Source organism: Colias croceus, chromosome 4 (genome assembly GCF_905220415.1).
Source record: "Colias croceus chromosome 4, ilColCroc2.1".
NCBI classification, from domain to species: Eukaryota; Metazoa; Arthropoda; class Insecta; order Lepidoptera; family Pieridae; genus Colias; species Colias croceus.
Window position 1 is genome coordinate 9,167,121 of NC_059540.1, and position 21,790 is coordinate 9,188,910.

The 21,790-nt window shown below is 33.9% G+C and overlaps 1 protein-coding gene across 2 annotated transcripts in view; it reads right to left on the minus strand.

Moving 5' to 3' along the window:
* LOC123690939 (laccase-2) overlaps positions 1-21,790 on the minus strand; it is a 60,364-nt gene that overhangs the window by 5,409 nt on the left and 33,165 nt on the right. Inside the window, exons 2-7 of one of the 2 annotated variants that reach the window (XM_045635101.1) lie at positions 3,969-4,410; positions 2,345-2,629; positions 1,709-2,184; positions 1,282-1,466; positions 337-532; positions 37-249 (exon numbers count right to left, since the gene is read on the minus strand). In XM_045635101.1, coding sequence (XP_045491057.1) covers positions 37-249; positions 337-532; positions 1,282-1,466; positions 1,709-2,184; positions 2,345-2,629; positions 3,969-4,410 — 1,797 coding nt within the window. The remainder of the gene's footprint in view (positions 1-36; positions 250-336; positions 533-1,281; positions 1,467-1,708; positions 2,185-2,344; positions 2,630-3,968; positions 4,411-21,790) is intronic. The other variant, XM_045635099.1, reaches the window with a different exon arrangement.

The window sequence follows — 21,790 nt, forward strand, 5'->3', positions numbered from 1 at the left end:
TCCAAACTGATATGTAATCTTGTTATTTATACATACCTTCGTCTACAAGAACGATTTCTACTACCGCGTTCAGTGGGATATCAATTTTGTGTGTGCACATGCAGTTTTGTCCACAGTCCGCTGGTCTATTGTCTCCGTTACAAAACTGATCGGGGTTAATGTCGTCGAACTGACTGATGAGGGGAGCAGGTGGGGACATGTAAGATATTTCATCGATTAAACTGATAACGTGATCTCCTTGCGGGGCAACTGTGAAAGTTAACACTCATATTAAACTAGGATACCAATGGAAGAAGGAATGGATTGGAATCTTTGAAGTATCCACGACCATCTTACCTAAGTATCTGTTGTACGTGTTCGGTTGGAAAAGCATTTCTGGCCTGTATACGAAGAAACGGAATGGCAAGAAAATTTTAACATCGGGTCTGTCTTGTAAAATAGCGGGATCGATGTGTCTTGCATTTTTCAGCTGGCTGACGCAAATAGCGTCATTCCTGGGTTCGTTACATCTGGCATCCAAGGGGTTCATTACCTGTATAGTTAGTTAGGATAAGGTACGTGCAATTACTAGTATTACGTGCGTTAACTACGCTACAAATTATTGTCTACTTTCTCTGTATTTATAATTTCTACTTGTATTCAGTTGCAATCAATACTGGTTAAATGTAAGTGAATTATTTTAAACTACTAGGTAGTTAACTATACGGCTGACTGTTTAAAGAAAGGTTTTGATTGATTATAATATTATGTATTATAATCATTTGCTAATATTATATAAAACTTGTACATTAAACTAGATAAACAAAACCTTTCTTTGAAACATAGTTGTTAATGAATGGATTTGGATTTATATTCGCATTAGGAAAGGAGCTATAAATACGGTCAAATGTGCTACTGCATTTTTTATATTATAATAACAATTTACAAATCTGAAAATTAATGGGCCATTATATACAATTGCGTACTGGTCGACACTTGAAAAAGTTGTAAGTACACCGCTCAAAAGTAATTCCAATATTAAACTTTGAGCAATCGTGTGCAACAAAATCTACCAACTTAAATCGAGGCTGCTGTGCCGACAGGTATTCAGTATGCAATATCCGCCAATTAATATATGAGATAGGCCCGTGATCCCAACTCAGGGTAACTACTTTTTTTTTTTCAAGGAGATAATTACAGCTATCTTGAGGGGTATTTAGGGTCACCAATCTAATATTGTATATACAGTCGATATTCATGATACATAACTATACAATGAGATACATTTTGACCGTCACTTACCACTCCTTGCGGTATTCCAACGTCGTAGGTTGGTGAAGGAGTAGATGGCTGGTATGGTCCTCTAGCGTATCGAAGAATTCCCAGTTGTTGTGCTCTTTTAATACCACATTCTCCAAGACCACGTACTTGAATCCAGTACGCGCCCGGGATATTGTTAGCTTCGATTACAAAATCATATCGTTCACCTGTAGAATAAAACATAAGTAATTACTAACCACGGTTGATGGTTAATATTATTATACAATAAAATATTATTCAATTTGTTTCGGTTCAAGTAATGCACCAGTTAATAGCTCAAAATTACAACATGGGCGTGCCTTTTTTAATTGCATCTTTTATCGTACTCGTTTGTTAACTAATTAATTAATTATAGTATAATTTAATTTTTGACAGAAGTGTTACGAGGAAACATGGTTATCTAACTCACCAGAGAACGAGATAATAGTATTAACTTTTACGGGTTGGACGGGTTCACCGTCAGTGGCAATTACAGTTAGATTATGGCCTTCGAAAGTGACCTGCGCTGGGCAGACTGAAGCAAACGCGTTTATCATTCTGAACCTGTATCTTCTTCCAGGAGTGATAGTGAATACTTCAAGTGGCGTATTAGTCATGAATCCAGTATTGGGATCTCTGAACTGTCCCTTTCCATTGATAAGTACGTTTTCGGGATCTTGTCCAGTGTTAACAGCTAAGCGACCAGGATATCTTTCAGCAGCATCTTCGTGAAGCCAATCACTGATGAGCATTACGTGGGTTGTCAAGTCGTAGTCGTATAGATGGCTGTTAGGATCTTTGGAAGGCGGTTGACGCACAACAATACTGCCGTAGAGACCGTCTAATTTTTGGAGACCAGTATGCGCATGCCAGAAATGTGTACCAGCATTACCTTGCCATTGATATCTGGAAATCAAAAAATAAAAACATTAAATTTTTCTAAAAAGTCAATGGGATCTTCATTTGATAATAATCATCACTCAGAATAGAAATATAGAAACAAGTAAACAAAAGGAAAGTAAGTTGTTAGTAACTATAAACTATAAAAAAATCGTTTGAAACGAACCTGAAAGTGTTTCCTTGTTGGATGGGACACTGCGTAACAAAAGGCACACCATCATAGTATTGAGAGCCTCGTTGCCAGATACCGTGCCAATGAATTGTTACTTCCATTCCCTCCATATGGTTTTCGACGTCGATGACCACTTTATCGTTTTCACATACTTGTATGGATGGTCCGGGCAACATTCTGTTCACTGACAAGATACCACGCTCGACTCCGTCAGCCAAAACACACTGGCAGTGTGACCACACGACGTTGGTTGCGTTTGGTGTACATACTTGACACGCCCTGCGGGATATTATTTAATTTTATTGCTTTGTGAAATGTCAATGGGTAATTTTAACCTATACTAATATTATAAAGCTGAAGAATTTTTGTTTGTTTGTTTGAACTCGCTAATCTTAAGAACTACTGGTCCGATTTGAAACATTTCGGCATTTATCGAGGAATGCTATAGGCTATAATATATAATCACGCTAAGATCAACAGAAGCGGAGCCACGCGGGTGAAACCGCGGAGCGCAGCTACTTGCTTAAAAATATTATAAAATACTAGTGGTCCGACCCGGCTTCGCCCGTGGTACATATTATTTCGCAATAAAAGGTAGCCTATGTCCTTTCTCGGATATCAAAATATCTCCATACCAAATTTCATGCAAATTGGTTCAGTAGTTTAGGCGTAATTGAGTAACAGACATTTATAATATTAGTATGGATTAGTCCCTATTATCTTAAATATTGTACACTTTGTATGAAAATTAACTTAATTCTGAGTATGCAGATTACATGATAACAAATTACTAATATCCTAGGACGAAGGCGAGAAGTAATTTCATAATTTTCATAACCGCTGTCGACACCAGCTATCAATTACAGGTACGGCTAAATTTAGACCATTTGGACCGTAACATCGTTCATGGAACCAGGCTGTTTCGCGTGAAGTCAGCCATGAAGTCATTACACGTAATATTACTTTATTAATTTTAATTATATTATGAGATATAATCCAAATAATTTAAAACAACCTTAGGTCTATCATTTACTGTGACCCCAATGTAAATGGTTTATGTAAATATAATAATTATCGAAATGCCAATGTTTTGCAACAGAGGATGCGTCTCAGGAAATCAGTAAATACAGGTCTGAGTACTTCTTAAAACTGAAATGACTATGATCTATTATCATAAAAAATGCGGCAAAGCAAGAATGCTCGCCCATTGAATGTTGTTTGTGAATGCATACAATATAGCATTTTATGTCGTAACCTTAACATATCAAATATTAATTAATACTGTCAATGTATTCAAAATTAATATAATCAAAACAAATTTAGTATCATTCATTCGCACTATTGTAAGTGCATTTATGGGGAACCATAATATAATAGACATTGTACGTAAAATGTATTTTTTTGTACTGTTTAAATCAATTATAAAATTGTATTACGATTACATTATATTATGTGCGAAGAGATTTGATGGAGTTTAAGCTTAAAACCTACCAGAGAACCCTAAAATATAATTTGAAGAGTATATAATAATCAATCGCCGGTAAGTTAACGCCCAGCAATTAAATTAAAACAGGATATTCATGACGGCCAGCCTGTGTACAAAATTATGAATACTCACGCTCCGAGAACAGTGTAAAACTCCAATGTAAAGTGGTAGTAGCAAATTCTTGGTGGCTCGTTTTCCCTGCAGGCTCTAGCGCACTCATCGGGAGCAGACAACGCGGGATTCCTTCGGAGCTCGGCTGTTGCACTGCTGGTGAAATCCAAATGCTTTAGTCCAGCTTTGCCATTAGCACTTCGCGATAGAGGTGGAAGCGGATTGCTTCTGAATGTTCCGCTAAGCGGACCGCTGCCGCTTGTCTGAGCGAAGGGGTTAGACGATGGTCCAATTGTGCTCTCTATTCCTCCGAACGACGCAAACGGATCGTTGGCAGTGGGGTGGGTTTGGACGATGCCGTGAGTTGAGGCGAATCCGTTGCTGCTGTCCCGGAATGGTGTCGCTGTACCCGCCTGCCACCATGACGCTGAAGTCGATTGATCATCCGCTGCGTTTATCGCTTCTGAAACAAAAATAATACTAATTTAATATTATGCTTTTAAAATTGATATCTACCAAGCGTTTCATTATTATTATTGTAGTAATTGAAACCGATCGCTATTGTCAGGAAGAGCATTGAACTATTTTTAAGTAAAGGTACCAATTAATTTCAATACATTGTAAAGGCAGACTTCTGATTAAATTGAGAACTAAATGGCAGTTACGTTCAGACAGATTTCGTCAGTCCTACGGTATGGTGATGTTGAATGTATTTAGGCAATATGTCTCTCAGATAAGCCCACGGCGATTTGGAACAGGTGCGTTTATGTAAATCGTGTTGTATTTAAGACAGTAGCGAGCAGCAACTGTGTTGTCACGAGTCTTTTGAAATACCATAAGTAAGCAGGGACTTTAGTTTCGTATCTATCCTTAAATGCAAGGACTTTTACTTCCTCGTTAGTTGCTACAGTTTTGTGACAGTCGCTGCGGCCTATATTTTATCTATCGCTACACTTAATTGAACATTTTGTTGTACGATACTATCGCGTTACACGATTTCAAAATTGTCTATTACTCCATGTTCGTGGACTACTTCGTTACGGACAGTTTTTGTTTATGGTTCGACACTATTTTAACGGTGGCCTTGAACCAACTTCACTTTTACTTCCTCATCAGCAAATAATTTGATTATTTTTAAGTGTGTTTCAAACTGCTACTTTGTAAGTATTAAATTTAACGTATAATTTTATAGCTCTCTTGGTACTATATCTAAAGAAGGCAATTCGTATTCATTCATAGCTAGCAATAATAATTTTAATGAACAGTAATTAATGTATCATTTAATATTTGATCTATTTTATTGGTTTTAATACTACACTTACAATGTATTGTATCGAATACAAGGATAATTGATAGCTATCGAAGCAATAAAACCAGAAGCGTAGCGTGCGTTGGCGGGGCCCCGTATAAAAATTTGTTCGGGGGCCCTTGGGAAGGATAAAGATTTCTCACAAAAGCGCACATTGGGGGCCCCGTATAATTGATACGGCAGATACGGCCCCTGCATAAAACCGTATGCAAGTAAATGTGATGATTCAATATAAACTCATGTGTACGAGGGAGTTTTATTAATCCATCTTTTGAAAATATATGAAATACGAATTCTTTTAGTCAGTGTTTGTGCACCCACATACATATGCGTCAGATTTTAAAATATTTTGCGTGATATGATTAATGAAAATTATTATTGATAATGGTTCATTCATATACCTAAATTGATGATACGCAACAAGGATAAATGTAATTTGATTAATTTGAATAAGCATAATTTTTAATGATACTAATTTAAATTTATCTTACAGGTTAAATCACAAATTATAGTCTTTAATATACAATAGAGCTGATCTCTATCTCTCTCTATATTTTGTATATATATATTCTAAACTCAATATTTAAATTTGATACATGATCATTGTGTTTTTATTGTATATCTAGTAGTTTATCATTAGATCTGACTTATATAGTATAATAGTTCCACTCTCAAATATGAAACGTAGCCACAGATAATTCCTATAGCTGTTTTAAATTGCCAATAAATAATGTAATCAGATCACGTCGAAATTTAAACTCCCAGCAATAAAATCATTCAATGAAATAAACCAAAACGTTCAATTTAATTATTCTCAGGCCTATATACTCTTATATGGCGTCCTGCAGTTATCAGTGAGACAAGATATTTTATTATCAACTATCATTTATAACACTGGGTTATGAAATTCTTAATCTAAGTATGTAAAGTGAAGGTTTAGTTATTCAAAGACCCTTAAAGCTGGAGAAAATTTATTATATCTATACTAATATTATAAAGCGATAAACAGTTAAAGCTGAAGAAAATGTATTATATATTCTATACTAATATAAAAGAGCTGAAGAGTTTGTTTGTTTGCGCTGATCTCAGGAACTTACTGGTCGGAAGTTAAAATCTCGTTATATAGCCCATTTATCGAGGATGGCTTAAAACCGCGGCGCGGTTACCGCACACAGCAGAGATTTTTGATTGAGATTTGATTGATTTGATTTGATTTGATTTGATTCAGATTTGATTTCACATTTCAAACATTTCAGAATCCGCTATAAGCAAGCGATAAAGATATTTTACGAACAAATTCATGAGTCAATAACGTCGAATAAAATCGTGTCTATTTAATTGAATTTCAAACAAGATATTGCTAATATTCTGTTTTTGTAACATCGAGACAATCTCAAACTTCCTTGTATAATATTGATTGCGGCAAACCTGTGAAACAATGGCTGTTTGTTATTTACAGTCGTAATATTAATGTTTATTTGTTTATCGCAACTTTATTCGTTTTATTATACATATAATTACTGCGCATGCTGTTCAGAAAATTAAAGATAGAGATATCATTGTTCGTTAAACAGTTAGTTATATTTAATTATTACACTATTTTTTTCTTAGCTGAGCACGCAGATAGATAATAGGACACTTTTTCAAAAGGACTATTTGCTATCATATCGATTTTGGCAAATATATTCCAATGTTTCCGACTTTAAAATGGTATAAGGTTATCTGCTTACACGGAAGGTATAATAAATATGTAAAACAGAAACTATTTACCTAGCCAGATCGATAGAGCTATATTATAATATACCTAATACAAATATCCTCCAGTTGTTAAGTAGTAAATATAAATCGTGTTAGTTATTAATACCTTGCCCTTAGGGCATATCTACTCATCGGGTTTCAATTATGTTGTTTGCAATTCGCCTCAGTCATAAATACGAAGATATCTATCGTTCAACCCACGTGGCTCCTTTATGTTATTCAATTCCAGTCCTTATTGCAGAAGATAAATGACGTTAATTGCTATTTATTGAAGCTGCGGTATGATGTAACATTAATGGTTAACTAAACCACTGTTCTATTATTTTATGCAACGTTACACCTGCGGTTTTTATATTCTGTAATCATCTTAATTTGTGTTGAATTTTGAAGGTTAGTATGACATTGTAATTATTGTATGTCTACATTAACCTAATTTGGTTAATAATAGTGTAAGTACCAATTTGTTCAATTATTATGGTATATGCAACAAAAGTAAATAACAGTTCCACTTCATAAGATTATGTATTATTTTTAATACGGAACTTTTAAATTAATTTTATATCATGTAATTTAATGTTTGGGTACATGTAACGTGTAGCTTCATTATTATAATTTAATATACATCTATTATACTAATATAATTAAAAAATACCTTTGAGTTCGTTATGGATTAAGTAACATATATAAATTGTTATTTGGAAGCGGTTGAGTTTGGCCAGACAACACGAGTTTCTCTGCTTTTTAAGCTATTGCATAGCTTCTATCGCGGGCCTTGAGCACGGGGACCGAATCCAGAAATTCCGTAACGAAAATACCTCACGCTCCTCACTCCGACGGGCACGGAGGTGTGGCTTGAAGGCATGCTATGCAATAGCTTTACCGCGGCAGTCACCGAGTGCCACACGTCTTTTTTTTAATTCGTGGTTTTTACAGATGAAATATTTAAATTATGGCCAAACCTACATAAATAAATGGTTATTATTAGAATAATTTGCGAATTGACCTCACATAGCTATAATATTAGAACCTTGAACGAATGTAACAATGAAATGCACACGTAACTTCAGTTGCGCTACGATACGAACAATTAATTTGTATAACCGTTCCACTTCATTGAAACCAGGTTTTTCAAGAGCTGAATCATAATTTCCTTGCTGAAGAAACTTTTCAAGTAGGTCAAGAATACTATGAGGATAAATGTATGAAATATATCGTGGAAACTTGATACATGATTAGAGCACCTAATAATGCAGATATATTCATAGGCCTTTCACACAACATCCACAAAAGTTCCGGTTGTACCTTATTGTTGATTATGCAGACAATTGGCTACTATAACATCTCAAAGTACGTAATTACGTAGATATTTGTAAACAGGGTCATGCGAGTTTTCGATATACCTAGTGCAATGACAACTGTAGCAATTGTTTTGTCTCTAGTTGCAGTTTACAGAGATAAATAGTTTAGAGATTGATAGATTGAGAATGCTGTAAGCTAAGTGGTAACAGAAAGTGTGTCCCCTTAAATTTATCAATCAACTTAACCGCATTGTTTAACGTTACGCGGTAATTATAGCTATTATATATAACAGTGAAATAAAAAGATCGTGACTGTGGAAGTAAAAACACCACATCGTTACAATGATGTATGGCTTACTTATCCTAAGTAATAGTGAAGATTAATGAATATTCCATTAATTTCATTCACAGATTACAAGGTCATATTTCACTAAGCGGTGGGACGATCAGTAAAAATCATTAAATAAAGGTCGATGTACAAACTTCATTACAGAGATTAACGACCCTACATAGACAATAGTTTCTAATAGCGTGCAATAATTTGCGTAGGGTGTGTTCAGTAGTTTGTTATGTAGTTTCGATCATTTTTGCTGACACAAAGTTATAACACACATAAAACTAATCCATTCGCGCGGAACGCCAACCGTATCGAACTGAGAGTATTAGAATTAGAAACATAACAATTTGTCATAATGTTACATAAGTGCATTGTCGTAGATATAAAATTTTATTAGCGGCGATTATTGTGCAGTCGGAAAACGGAGCTTTTACTTACTCAACTAAACAATTGTGGGCGCTCGGGCGTAAATAGTGAAAGTGTCCACTTTACCGGACACTTTGAGAACAAATCGAGTTCGCTACAACACGTAACATTGTTGACTAAGAGCTACACATTTCGGGTAATTTAAAAATTTCAATGAAAGGCGGCTTCTTAGTCACTTTCAGCGCGTAATGAAGTGAAAAGTTGAAGCGTATCGATCGTAATTCGTTGTGTAATGCAGGAACAGTAATTATATATTGTAATGTGGTTGCTATAAATTTTTAGTATTATAGTCATATTATGATTATGACTAGCAGAGATCTTTTACACTTTTATCTATGATCATAATTTTTATTGAAACTTCGTTTAAAAATAATAATAATTATTAATTACATACTGAAATATTTAGGCATTCCTCTCGTCATACACGTCTCTACCAATTAATTAAACAGAAATTATGAAGTTGACTGATTGTAGATATTAAAAATCTGCAATAATACTTGCTACCATACACAGTGGCACAATATATAAACCAATTTATATATATTGAAATGTAACTCCTACAGAAATCACAATGCTATTTGTTTCCCGCCACATTTGATTGCGTCTCGACAGTAATTTGTAGGAGAAAGTTCAATTACTCGCACATTTTAAATAACATAATAAAGAAAGCAATTTATGATACAACCAATAAAGTGTCACATTTTAACGTCCATGTTAAATAATATCTATTGTGACGATATAGAAAGCTAACCCAATGGATTCGTTACATTAAATGTAATTTTATCATTATTATATAAAATAAACGCATAATCCTTGCATGGGATGTGAAACAAGCAAGTCATTGTTCTCACGTAAATTCAAAAGAAATAAGTTATATAAGATTTACCTAGGAAATACCGTTTTATCTAACATCAAAGATTAATCGTGGGGATTAACAGTTTATGGGTGTTCTTCTTGATTGAAAGAAATAATAAACATATAAAAGCTAATGGGATTCGTGTAAATCTTGAAAAATTGCAGCTGTTACTTACTGTATTACGTAGTATATATATAAACTCAGGTGAGGGGTCAATGTATTTCCTGTACATACGCATTAAATAAAATGATGAATTGATTCTATTTGCACTGAAATGACTAATTAATGAATGTTGATGTCTTAAAATACATAATATATGGAGTACTAGCCTACCACCCGCGGCTTCGCCCGCGTTTTCAAAGAAAAACCCGCATAATCTCTGTTCCCGTGGGATTTCCGGGATAAAACTTTAACTTTAAATTCTATGTGATAATCCAAGTTACCCTCTATATGTGTGCTTAATTTCATTGTAATCGGTTCAGTAGTATTTGCGTGAAAGAGTAACAAACACACACATACACATCCTCACAAACTTTCGCATTTATAATATTAAGTAGCATAGGAAAGGAAGTATTTAGAGTTTTGATGTTGTAAATTCTATTCTAGAAGCAGACGAAAACGTAAATTAATAATTATTGTGTTTATATACGAATTTTTGAAACATATAAAGTAGGTATTTTCTGCGTAGAAACGAGGTAAGTGTATCATCCTGGAAGTAGTTAAAGACAAACGATTTCTCAAGTTACGTTTATGGATATAACGAAACAAATTATTTCATAAACTCATAAGATGTGACAGCACAATAAAATAGCTATGGAACAAAACGATAGATTTTTTTTTTTTATAGTAACCTTAGCAATAGGGCAGGCGACTCACTTGATGGTAGGTAGACGCCGCCCATGACGACCACAACGTTGGGGACACTGCGATCGCATTCCGCGGTTTTAAGGTGGAAGTTGGTGTTTTAGGAAGGTGTAGGCTCTTTGCTTGAAGGTTCCCATGTCGTATTGATTTACTTGACAATAAATCATAATGTAGAATTGCGAACGCGGTGCTGATGGCCGATTAATATTAATAAATGCATATTAAATCTTCACGTTTATTATTTATTTACTTAATAATTTCCGGCTATAGACCATTAAAAGAAAGATGCTCGTTTGGTAACAAGAAATTTAGATTATATCAAGGCTGTGTCGTGTTTATATCATGACATTTTAACAAAAGCCATCTTAACTTTAGTGTTCAGTGTTCCGAATGTGTAATAGAGACCAAAATCTAATTCTGAACTCACAAATCTCTATAAAGATCATTATTACATTAAAAATTTTATTATATTATTCTGTTCTATTGAAACATGCGTGTATATAATAATAGAAGTGGTTTTATGATTGTAGACAATTAGTAAATGTCTAATCTAAACGCAATAATCAGTTTACATGATTCATCGTGTAGGTAGTAGCCGAAGACTGAAGAAACAATGAATAAATTTAATTTTATTTATTGCTGGGTTTTACCTGCTAAAGGTCATGTGTTATTCTGATGTTTGACCAATATTATCCACCCAGTACTTTATAAGCCACGTACACACATACAAATCTTTTCTCTATATAATATTTGTATAGGTAATAGAGAGTTTTAATTTAATTTATTATTACATTATGTATTGTCTCTAAAATGTAAGAGCGACTCAATATAACTTGTAACAATAACGCCGTAAATGTTTTAATTGTTCCAAACAGTGCAGTTGCGAACAAATGAATAGAACATAAAACTTTTTCCGTTGCATAAGTTTGCATGCATTGGAGGAAATGGACAAGATTCGTGTCAGATAGCTCTTATTGCTTTTTTAATTACTGATAAATGTTCAGAAATCGATTGTATCTCCTGTAGCGATGCAAGTGCGATAAATGCAATCGATGTTATAACATTAATTGTTATTCAATATTTTATGTACCTTTTCATTGTTAAAACACCATGCCATTGTTTATTGGTTCACATTTTATTTCAAAAAACATAAGTTCATAAAATTTCTATTTATTTTGCTAAGAATGAGCTTTGAGCTCTGTATTGCAATTGTAATATTTTTATTAGATGAACATACTTTCAACTTACCTATTTTACGTTCATAGAAAGTTAATTATAATAAATAATGAATGATGAATAATGAAATTTTTACCGTTTATATATCTAAATTATAAAATACCTTTAAAGTATTACATGTATTACGGTTAACACGCCTTTGAGCACGTAGAATTTATTTCGTGCAATTAATGATAAACCAATTTCCAAGGATTACAATTATAACATAATTTTTAGACTTATTTGTGTTAAATTTAATAAACATTCCTCATATCAGTGTCTGTTCATAAATCACAGCTTTTCGTCATAACATTAGCGCAAGAATGCGAACTTGTTTTCATCGCAAATTTAGAAATCGAGAGTAGGTACGTATTCGTTAATTTTCGTGTTTCTTTGATAAATTTGTTCTTGTTTCGTAATACTTGCTATTTCTTTGTTGTTATTCAAATGAGTTATTATTGCGTAAAGTTTCGTTTGTTAGGTACTATGTATTATTAAAAATAAAAAAAAATAGAATATACATTTTAATCAAACTGTAGTGTAATCCGTAAGTATTTTAATCCAAATGACCTGAATTTGAAGTCAATGTTAAAACTGTATAGTTTCACTTGAATTTTAATATAAAATAATCGATTAGCCTTAATAGTACGATAATAATATAGAGTCAATGCGTGATTTCAAAACATCCGAGAATTTTTTTTGTGTCAATTTTAGAATAAATGTAGGTTATACAATCTGTTTTTTAATTAGTGTATAGTCAGGTGAAATTAAAGGGCTTAATACATAGGTACCTACATAATACCCCTACTATCTATTTGTTTGTCGTACATACCTTCACTTATATAATTATGAAAAAGAAACGTGCCAAATTTTTTACTCACGACTCAGTTATAATTAATTATATATATCAACTACCAGATATTGCTAGAGAAAATAATTTAGCGTAATGTATATCCTTGTTTTTTTATTAGGTATAATAAAACGTATTTCTTTATCTTGCCTTGACAACCAAACAGTCATTTAACTTACTTGATTGGTTTTTGCGCTTTGACAATAGAGAATATAAAATTTTTTAGTATGTACTTTCAATGAGAAATTAGAGGTATGAATTTTCTTTTGTTTACCAAAAAAAAAGTAAGAAATTGGTATATTATTGTAAGAACGTAGCACGTTTTGATTGATTTTAAAATAGATCAAATAGTCTCTTAATTATTCTTATTATAAAAATATTTATAGAGCCATACATCCACATGTCATAATAATCCATACTAATATTATTAATGCGAAAGTAACTCTGTCTGTCTGTCTGTCTGTTACTCAATCACGCCTAAACTACTGAACCAATTTGTATGAAATTTGGTATGGAGATATTTTGATACCCGAGAAAGGACATAGGCTACCTTTTATTGCGAAATATGTACCACGGGCGAAGCCGGGGCGGACCACTAGTGCTATATAAAAATAGTATAAACAACTTTTAATTTATCATATTATTCAATAAATCCAAGGCAATATTACTACATGTAACATTCATTATAATTAATTTATCACACATATTGAACAGATCGATAACCGGAAGAGGTACGTTTCAGTGAAGTAATCATTGCATTGCTTCGTACTGTGGGAAGTCGGCAAGAGTTCTATGAAAATATCCTTTCCCACGCTTTTTCGCATTGGAACAACAGTAGGTGGTCTTAATTATTGTATTGCACGGGTTGTGTTTAACACTAACGCAGAAATCACAAGGCAATTTAAATGTCGGTAGCGTATAGTAAGTACCGTTTGGTTCAGTGCAAATTTCGCCCACCTTCACCTGCTGGTTTTTGATCTATTTGTTACCTTTTCGACTCCTTTTTAGGTGTTTCAGTGAAAAGAAATATTGTCATAGTAATGTTTCATTTCACAGAGTTTATGAGAACAAGAATGGAACATTATTTTTATAGAATAGAAAAAAATATGTTACGAGTAGGTACCTATCTATCGATTGCAAAGTAAACAATAAAGATAAAATTTCATCGGCACATCATTAACATTTAACAGATAATAATAAATATGGACTTAAAAATATTGCCAAATTTTATTTAGGACCGATTTTTCAATCCTTGGTTAAAATTTATCTGTCCAATAAAGTATTACACGAACATTTTAAAATGTCACCTGTAAACTGTTAAATACGGATAATTAGAATACATTGTAGAAATTGTAGTTTAATACGGTATTCGATGAATAAGTTTTAGCCAACGATTGAAAAATCAGCCCTTAATGAAATACATTAAATAATACAATACAATAATTAGTCATAATTGCAATTTTTTTTGAAATAATAACAACGATTTAGGAAACTTATGAAGTAGTTAAGAAATATTAGCATTACAATGCTAAGCGACACGTAAAATAGACGGTGTTTTGAAGATATGTAATTCTCGTGTTATTACGTTCGCGTTACAACGTCGTTGAATTCGTATTTGGTGCAACACAGAGCGTTTTAACTTATTTTCTAAAACGATACAAAATAATATGTAGAAATATATTTATTATAATAATATATTAACTGTTATTATTTTTTTTATGTCAGAGCAAGCTGAATACCTTTCCATACCTTTCATTAATATTTTTTGGGATGTTAGTTAGAGTTTAAATTGAGTTTTTAAAAATAATCAAAAAAAAAAAACGTATCTTTATTAAATAACGTCTTTAAAACTTTTCTGTTAATACACCTCTCATTTATAGTCAATAGAACATTATCACAAATATTCGTTTATAAGAATCGCTTGATCCTATACCTTAAACTAACACCCTTATAAGTGGATAAGCATGGTACCAGCTTTATTAGCAACAATGGAACAATATCAACCCATGACTCCATGAAAATGCTCTAGCTAACCTACTTAGACTACCATAAAGCCGTATTTATACCAGTTATAAATGAGACTGCAATTTCTATTGTTATAACTGTTTTTATTTCTATCGAATAAGAGATGTTGTTAATGTAAAATATAGTATTTGAAGCTGCTATTTACATTGTTCTTTATATATTGTATTTATAAGGGAATGTACCCATACTGCGTGACTTATTTTTTGAGATTTTTCGACCTTTCCCTCCCTCAGTAACCACTCGTATATGCCTTTAAAGATCCTTCCCCCCTAAATTGGTCACGTAGTATGGGTATGTTTCCTCGCCATAGTAAAGCTCTACCGTGCACAATACAATATATAATAATAATAATAATAACCCCCCGTCGTATCCTTACGTTGCCGTCGTGGTGGGGCTTGTGAGCCTTAATGAGCGCTAGAGCTACGCCGGTAGAGTTACTCATGCCGGACAGGTCTAGGGTGAAAGGACAGACCAAGAAGGATACACCAATGCCTTTGACCCAGTCACAGGCCAAAGGTATTTCTTCCTTCTTCCTCTTTAACCATTTTTAGTTACTACTTAACTCTTTCCTTATATCATATTTCTTTCTATCTTCCCAACATACTCTATTACTGTATGATTCTCTTCTTCATCCATTCACCCAAGCCACGGTGGAACAGCATACGCCAATGGCTGCATGGCTAAAGGAGTGTTTAGTCGTTAGTATGCGAACTCGGAATACCAGGGAATCTTCCGTTTTAATTACCCTTACCGCGGTGAACGCAGGGCTCTGCCGCGGTTGACGACTATGTCCCTAGCTTCTAAAAATACAACATGATAACCAGGTCCAAATCAAAAAGGACCGCGCAAAGAATAGAAAGTGAAGATGCTGGATGTAAACACGTTACATCCCCATCTTCTTCATCATCAAAATCACAATTATCATTGTATTCATCATCGTCATCATCATACTTCCGATCTCCAACCATATCATCATCATCATCATCATCCAACTTAGGGCTAACGGATGTTGCACAGGAGACAGAATCTGTCCAAGTACCTGTGCCCAACGTTAGTGCTGCAGAGGTGCGTAAAAGATGGAGTAAAGAAATGAATGAGTTCATCTTGCGCACATATCTTCTACTCACAAATATGGAATCGGACACCAATGCATACTTACCACCACTACACACTAAATTTTTAGAAAAGTATCCTTATATGGAAGTAAGCAGACAGAGAATTGGAGATCAGCGAAGAGCAATCATTCAAAAAAATTTATTACCAAAAACTACTATAGACAGGATTTACGAAGAAGTTAGAATAGAACTACAAACGAACAATAATTATCACTCCGCGCAACTATTATCGAACACGGGTACACAAATAGGGCAACGCATGAAATGGACGAAGGAGTACAACGAGTCAATATTGAAAATATACTTAAGAATTACACAATTGGAATCTAATAAGACAGCGTACAGAAAATTACTACATGAAGAATTTATAGCTACACACCCGGAATTAGGTCACTTATCAGAACAACGAATAGCGGATCAAAGAAGAGCCATCATTAACAATAAGTATATAACGGACAATAGAATAGCAGAAATCAAACAAGAAATCTCCAATGAATTAAAGATCCAAAATAGAGAAAACAATTACTCACAGTCATTAGGTACACAGCCACAGCAACAATTAGAAGCAGCAAATATCAACAATACATACACGAGCCACGAGGACGAAAACATTCACACCGAAGAACAAGCCTTGTCTGGGGACAATACTTTACAGGAACTTACTGCCCCGATTTATAATACTACTGAAACTACTGTTGACCTGAACCAAAAAATAGAAAGCACCTTTCATGAAGCAGAACAACTCTTTGCTAACACTGACCCTACAAGTAGACCCTTCATCCGACGACAAAAGCTAACCAAAAAGTTCTCATCTATAGTACAATACATTAATACAACGATATTACCCACGAAATTGCACCCAGATATAGAGTTTAACACTTTGCACAACATACTGTACTGTGCGGCGTGGACTGCGGCTAAGTGTAACGGGACAAAAATAGGACAGCAGTTGCAAGAGATTCAGCACACACAAACTAAAAAAATCCCATCATGGCAAAAAAGACTTGAAAAACAGATTGCAGATTTGCGGGCAAGTATAGGTAGAGTTACACAATTTATAAATGGCAATAGAAACCGAAGAATTATATCAACAGTAGAAACAATTAAATTGAAATATGCAACACACGCTCAGCACGAAAATAGCAACACAGATCCTAAACACTTCTTGGATACACTAAAACAAAAATTAAGCGCAAAATCAGCTAGACTTAAACGATATCTTAAATGTACAGCACGTAAAAAACAAAACGCAATATTTATAAGTAATGAAAAAGGCTTCTATAGAACTTTGAATTCATCGGAAAATAACACAATAAATCGTAATAATAATATACCTTCTCAAGAAGCATTACGTGAATTTTGGGCAAATATCTGGGAGAATCCTGAACAACATAGCGACAATACAGAATGGATTAAAGAACTGCAACAAGAAACTAGTGGGATTTGCGACATGGAGTTTGAATTCATACCAGCAGATATATTCATAGACGTTATCCAACGAACACATAATTGGAAAGCACCCGGTACAGATCACATACATAATTATTGGTACAAAAAGTTTACTTGCTTATACCCTTATATACACAATCATATAAATGCATTCATCCAATCACCACATACATTACCAACATTTATAACACACGGAATTACATACATGCTGCCCAAAGATCCTGATGACACTTGTAACCCAGCCAAGTATCGACCAATCACTTGTCTGCAAACATTCTACAAAATATTAACCGCGTGCATAAGCCGAGTTATTAACCAACATTTAACTAAATATAATATTCTGGCAGAGCAACAGAAGGGTTGCAGAAAGGATAGTCAAGGGTGTAAAGAGCAATTAACAATCGATGCTATTGCCATGAAGACTGCAACAAACCAAAAAAAAGATATATATTCTATGTTTATTGATTACCAGAAAGCCTTTGATTCCGTACCACATAGCTGGTTATTAGAAGTCTTAAATTTATATAAAATACATCCAGTACTCACAAATTTTCTAAAAACATCTATGAAAAATTGGCAAACTGCACTTAAAATAAAATCTTCTTGTGAAACTCTAACTACTGAACCTATTCAAATTCAACGTGGCATCTTTCAAGGGGATGCCCTTAGTCCTTTGTGGTTTTGTTTAGCCCTGAATCCCCTTTCCCAACTATTAGACAAATTAAATGAAGGGTTTTTATTAGAAAACAGCAATACCCATTACAAATTAAGTCACCTTATGTATATGGATGACATAAAGTTATTCGCAGCAGATAAGAGAACATTATTTAAATTAGCAGATATCACACAAACTTTTTCACAAGATATAAGAATGCAATTCGGAGTGGATAAATGTAAAATATTATCCATATCTAAAGGTAAAATAATGGAGGATAACTATACATTAGAAAACGGAGAAGTTATTGAACCGATGACAGAACATAATAGCTATAAATATCTAGGATTTAAACAATTAAAACAGATAGCTCATAAGGAAACCATATTAGATTTAAAAACAAAATTCACACACCGCCTAAGACTAATATTAAAAACCCATCTTAATTCTAAAAATACAATCAAAGCCATTAATACTTTTGCCATACCTATTTTTACGTATTCATTTGGTATTATAAATTGGTCGAGAACAGATTTACAAAGCTTACAGAGGACCGTAAATACAAATTTAACAAAATACAGGAAGCACCACCCGAAATCTTGCGTACAGAGATTAACGTTGCCGCGCTCAGAAGGAGGGAGAGGATTGATAGATATACAAAACCTTCACAATCAACAGATCCGGTCACTTAGAAGCTATTTCCACACGAAATCGGAACACTCACTACTACACAAACACGCAACCCAGCTAGACAAAAAACTAACTCCACTCAACCTTCACGACACTAACCCTCAGCAAAACGAACACAGCGTAAGCATACAGCAGAAGCTCTTGGAATGGTCTAGTAAGGCCCTGCATGGTAGACATCGATCTCATTTGTGCCAGGCTCATGTTGATAAAGAAAAGTCGAATGAATGGATAAGAAGAGGAGATTTATTCCCAGAAACTGAGGGTTTTATGCTAGCCATCCAGGATGAGGTTATTGCCACACGAAATTACATAAAACACATCATAAAGGATTCTCATCAGACTTCAGACCAGTGCAGACATTGTAATGCAGGCATAGAAAATATTCAACACATTACCGGAGCATGTAAATCATTAGCGCAAACTGATTATAAGCATCGTCATGACCAAGTAGCAGCAATTATTCATCAATTCTTAGCTCATAAGTACAATTTCATCAAAAAAATAGAGCCATACTATAAATATAAACCCGAAATCATATTAAACAATAGTAATTACAAAATATACTGGGATAGGACAATCATAACCGATAAAACAATTCATTACAATAGACCGGATATCACTGTACACGATAAATTTCAACAAAATGTTTACTTAATAGATATAGCTATACCTAACACACATAATATACAATCCACTATATCAGAAAAATTAAGAAAGTATCAGGATCTAGCCATAGAAATCAAAACACAATGGAATGTGAAAACAGTTCACATAGTTCCGATAGTTCTATCAGCCACCGGTATAATCCCTAAAACACTTATACACAATTTAAATACTCTAGAATTACCATCACACACATTAAACATGCTACAGAAAGCAACCATCCTTAACACATGCCGAATAACGCGGAAGTTCTTAACATCATCCACTATATCATCAACATACACTATATAAAGTATTCCGTTGCACGCTTGGCCTAGGCCCGCGTGTAATGAGTATCCCTTTCAAGTAAAGGAGTAAAATAAATATAAAAAAAAATAATAATAATAATAAACTCTTTATTGTACACCAAATAAAACAATACAAAAGAATAACAGCAAATAGGATTATTGTACAATAGGCGGTCTTATCACTAACAAGTGATTTCTACCAGACAACCTGTGATCAAGGAAATGCTGGAAGATTATAATTTTGGAGGTGTAAAACAAAGCAAGCGTAACTTAATTAAATAAGTACCTATAGATAAAATAATAAATAACATATAATATTAAACATAATATAGATAATATATAACAAACATACATACATATTATAATAAAACAATTAGAGAGAGAGAGATTATATGCAGATCTCAACACAAGGCTATTGGAACAAAGAAATTTAAATCTCTCCTTTAGATAGATTGGTGTTCTAACATCAAATAGAATGCAGTAAAGCAGATGAAGAATGCGTGCATTCCGGCGAAGGCGTATAGGTAACCATTTCAGTTTGGTACGGAAAGAGGATACATGATCATATTTACGCAAACCGAATATGAACCTTATGCAGAGGTTTTGAACACGTTCAAGAGCATCTAATTGATATTCATTAAGGTCAGGATAGGCGCTGTCACAGTAATCAAGTATAGGGTGAAGCAATGATTGTACTAGCTCAACCTTAGTGGGAATTGGTAGGACATTACGTAAACGTCTAAGTGAAGCGGAAGAGCTAAAAACTTTTTTTCGCAATTCCTGTAGCTGTTGTGACCAGGAAAGTGTTTGGTCCAGATATATGCCAAGGTTTTTAACAGTGGAACTGTATGGAATAACGATCCCATCAACAGTAAACTTAGGAATACCAACCCAGTCAATTTTGTTAATGAAGTGACGACTTCCTATTATAATGGTTTGAGTTTTAACCGGGTTGATATTCAAACCATGTGTTTTGCTCCATTGGATTATTGAAGACAGGTCTTTATTGGTTTCACGTATAGCATTAGGTAGGCTCTCAAGAGAAGAGTGCGTGTAAATTTGTAGATCATCAGCATATAAGTGATAGAGAGAGGAAAAGTTGTTTGAAATAGAATTAATAAATAAGGAAAATAAAAGGGGAGACAGTACGCCACCTTGAGGAACACCAGCAACGATATCACACCAGGATGAATAGGAATCGTTGTTATAGATACGTTGACGGCGTCCTCGTAGGTAACTATACATCCAATTACTTGCAGATTTTGATATATTTAGAGAGGATAATAAAGCTAACATTATGTCATGATCTATAGAATTAAATGCGTTGCTAAAGTCAATCAAAGTGAGTAGAGTAAGTTGCCTATTCTCCATTGCCATACGGATATCGTCAGTGATTTTAACTAAAGCAGTGGCCGTACTATGACCGGGACGGAAACCGGATTGGAAAGGATCAAACAGCTTGTTGGAATTTAAAAACATAGTTAACTGTTCATTAACAAGGCGTTCGAGGACTTTGGATAAGAAGGGAAGAATGGATATGGGACGGAAATCACCAAAAGTAGATGGGTTATTTTTTTTGGGAAGGGGGATAATATGAGCGTCTTTCCAAGGAGTTGGAAATTGAGAGGATGTAATGGAGAAATTAAGGATATGAGTTAGAATGGGAATGATGGTATCAAGGATAGGAATGAATATATAATACTTATTTCACTAACATATTTCAATATAAGTGTAATCTAATATAATGCAATCGTAATAGAGTTTTATAATGACTTTTTATATTGTTTCAACGAAGGACGCAAATTGAAAATCAATTAACCATTACGTTTCATATGGGCTTGGAACCGATAAATGTTCAATAAAACTAATCAGATCAAAGGTCGACAACTTTTAGTTAAAAACTAAATTTCATAATAGTGTGTCCTTAACCTTAATTCACTCATGCTTTAGACAGAGCGCCTTTGTCTGCAAGTCTCAGAGAAAACAATTGAACACAAATTGAGTGCATTATGCCTTGGTGGAGTGAGAGTGAAATCATACATACGT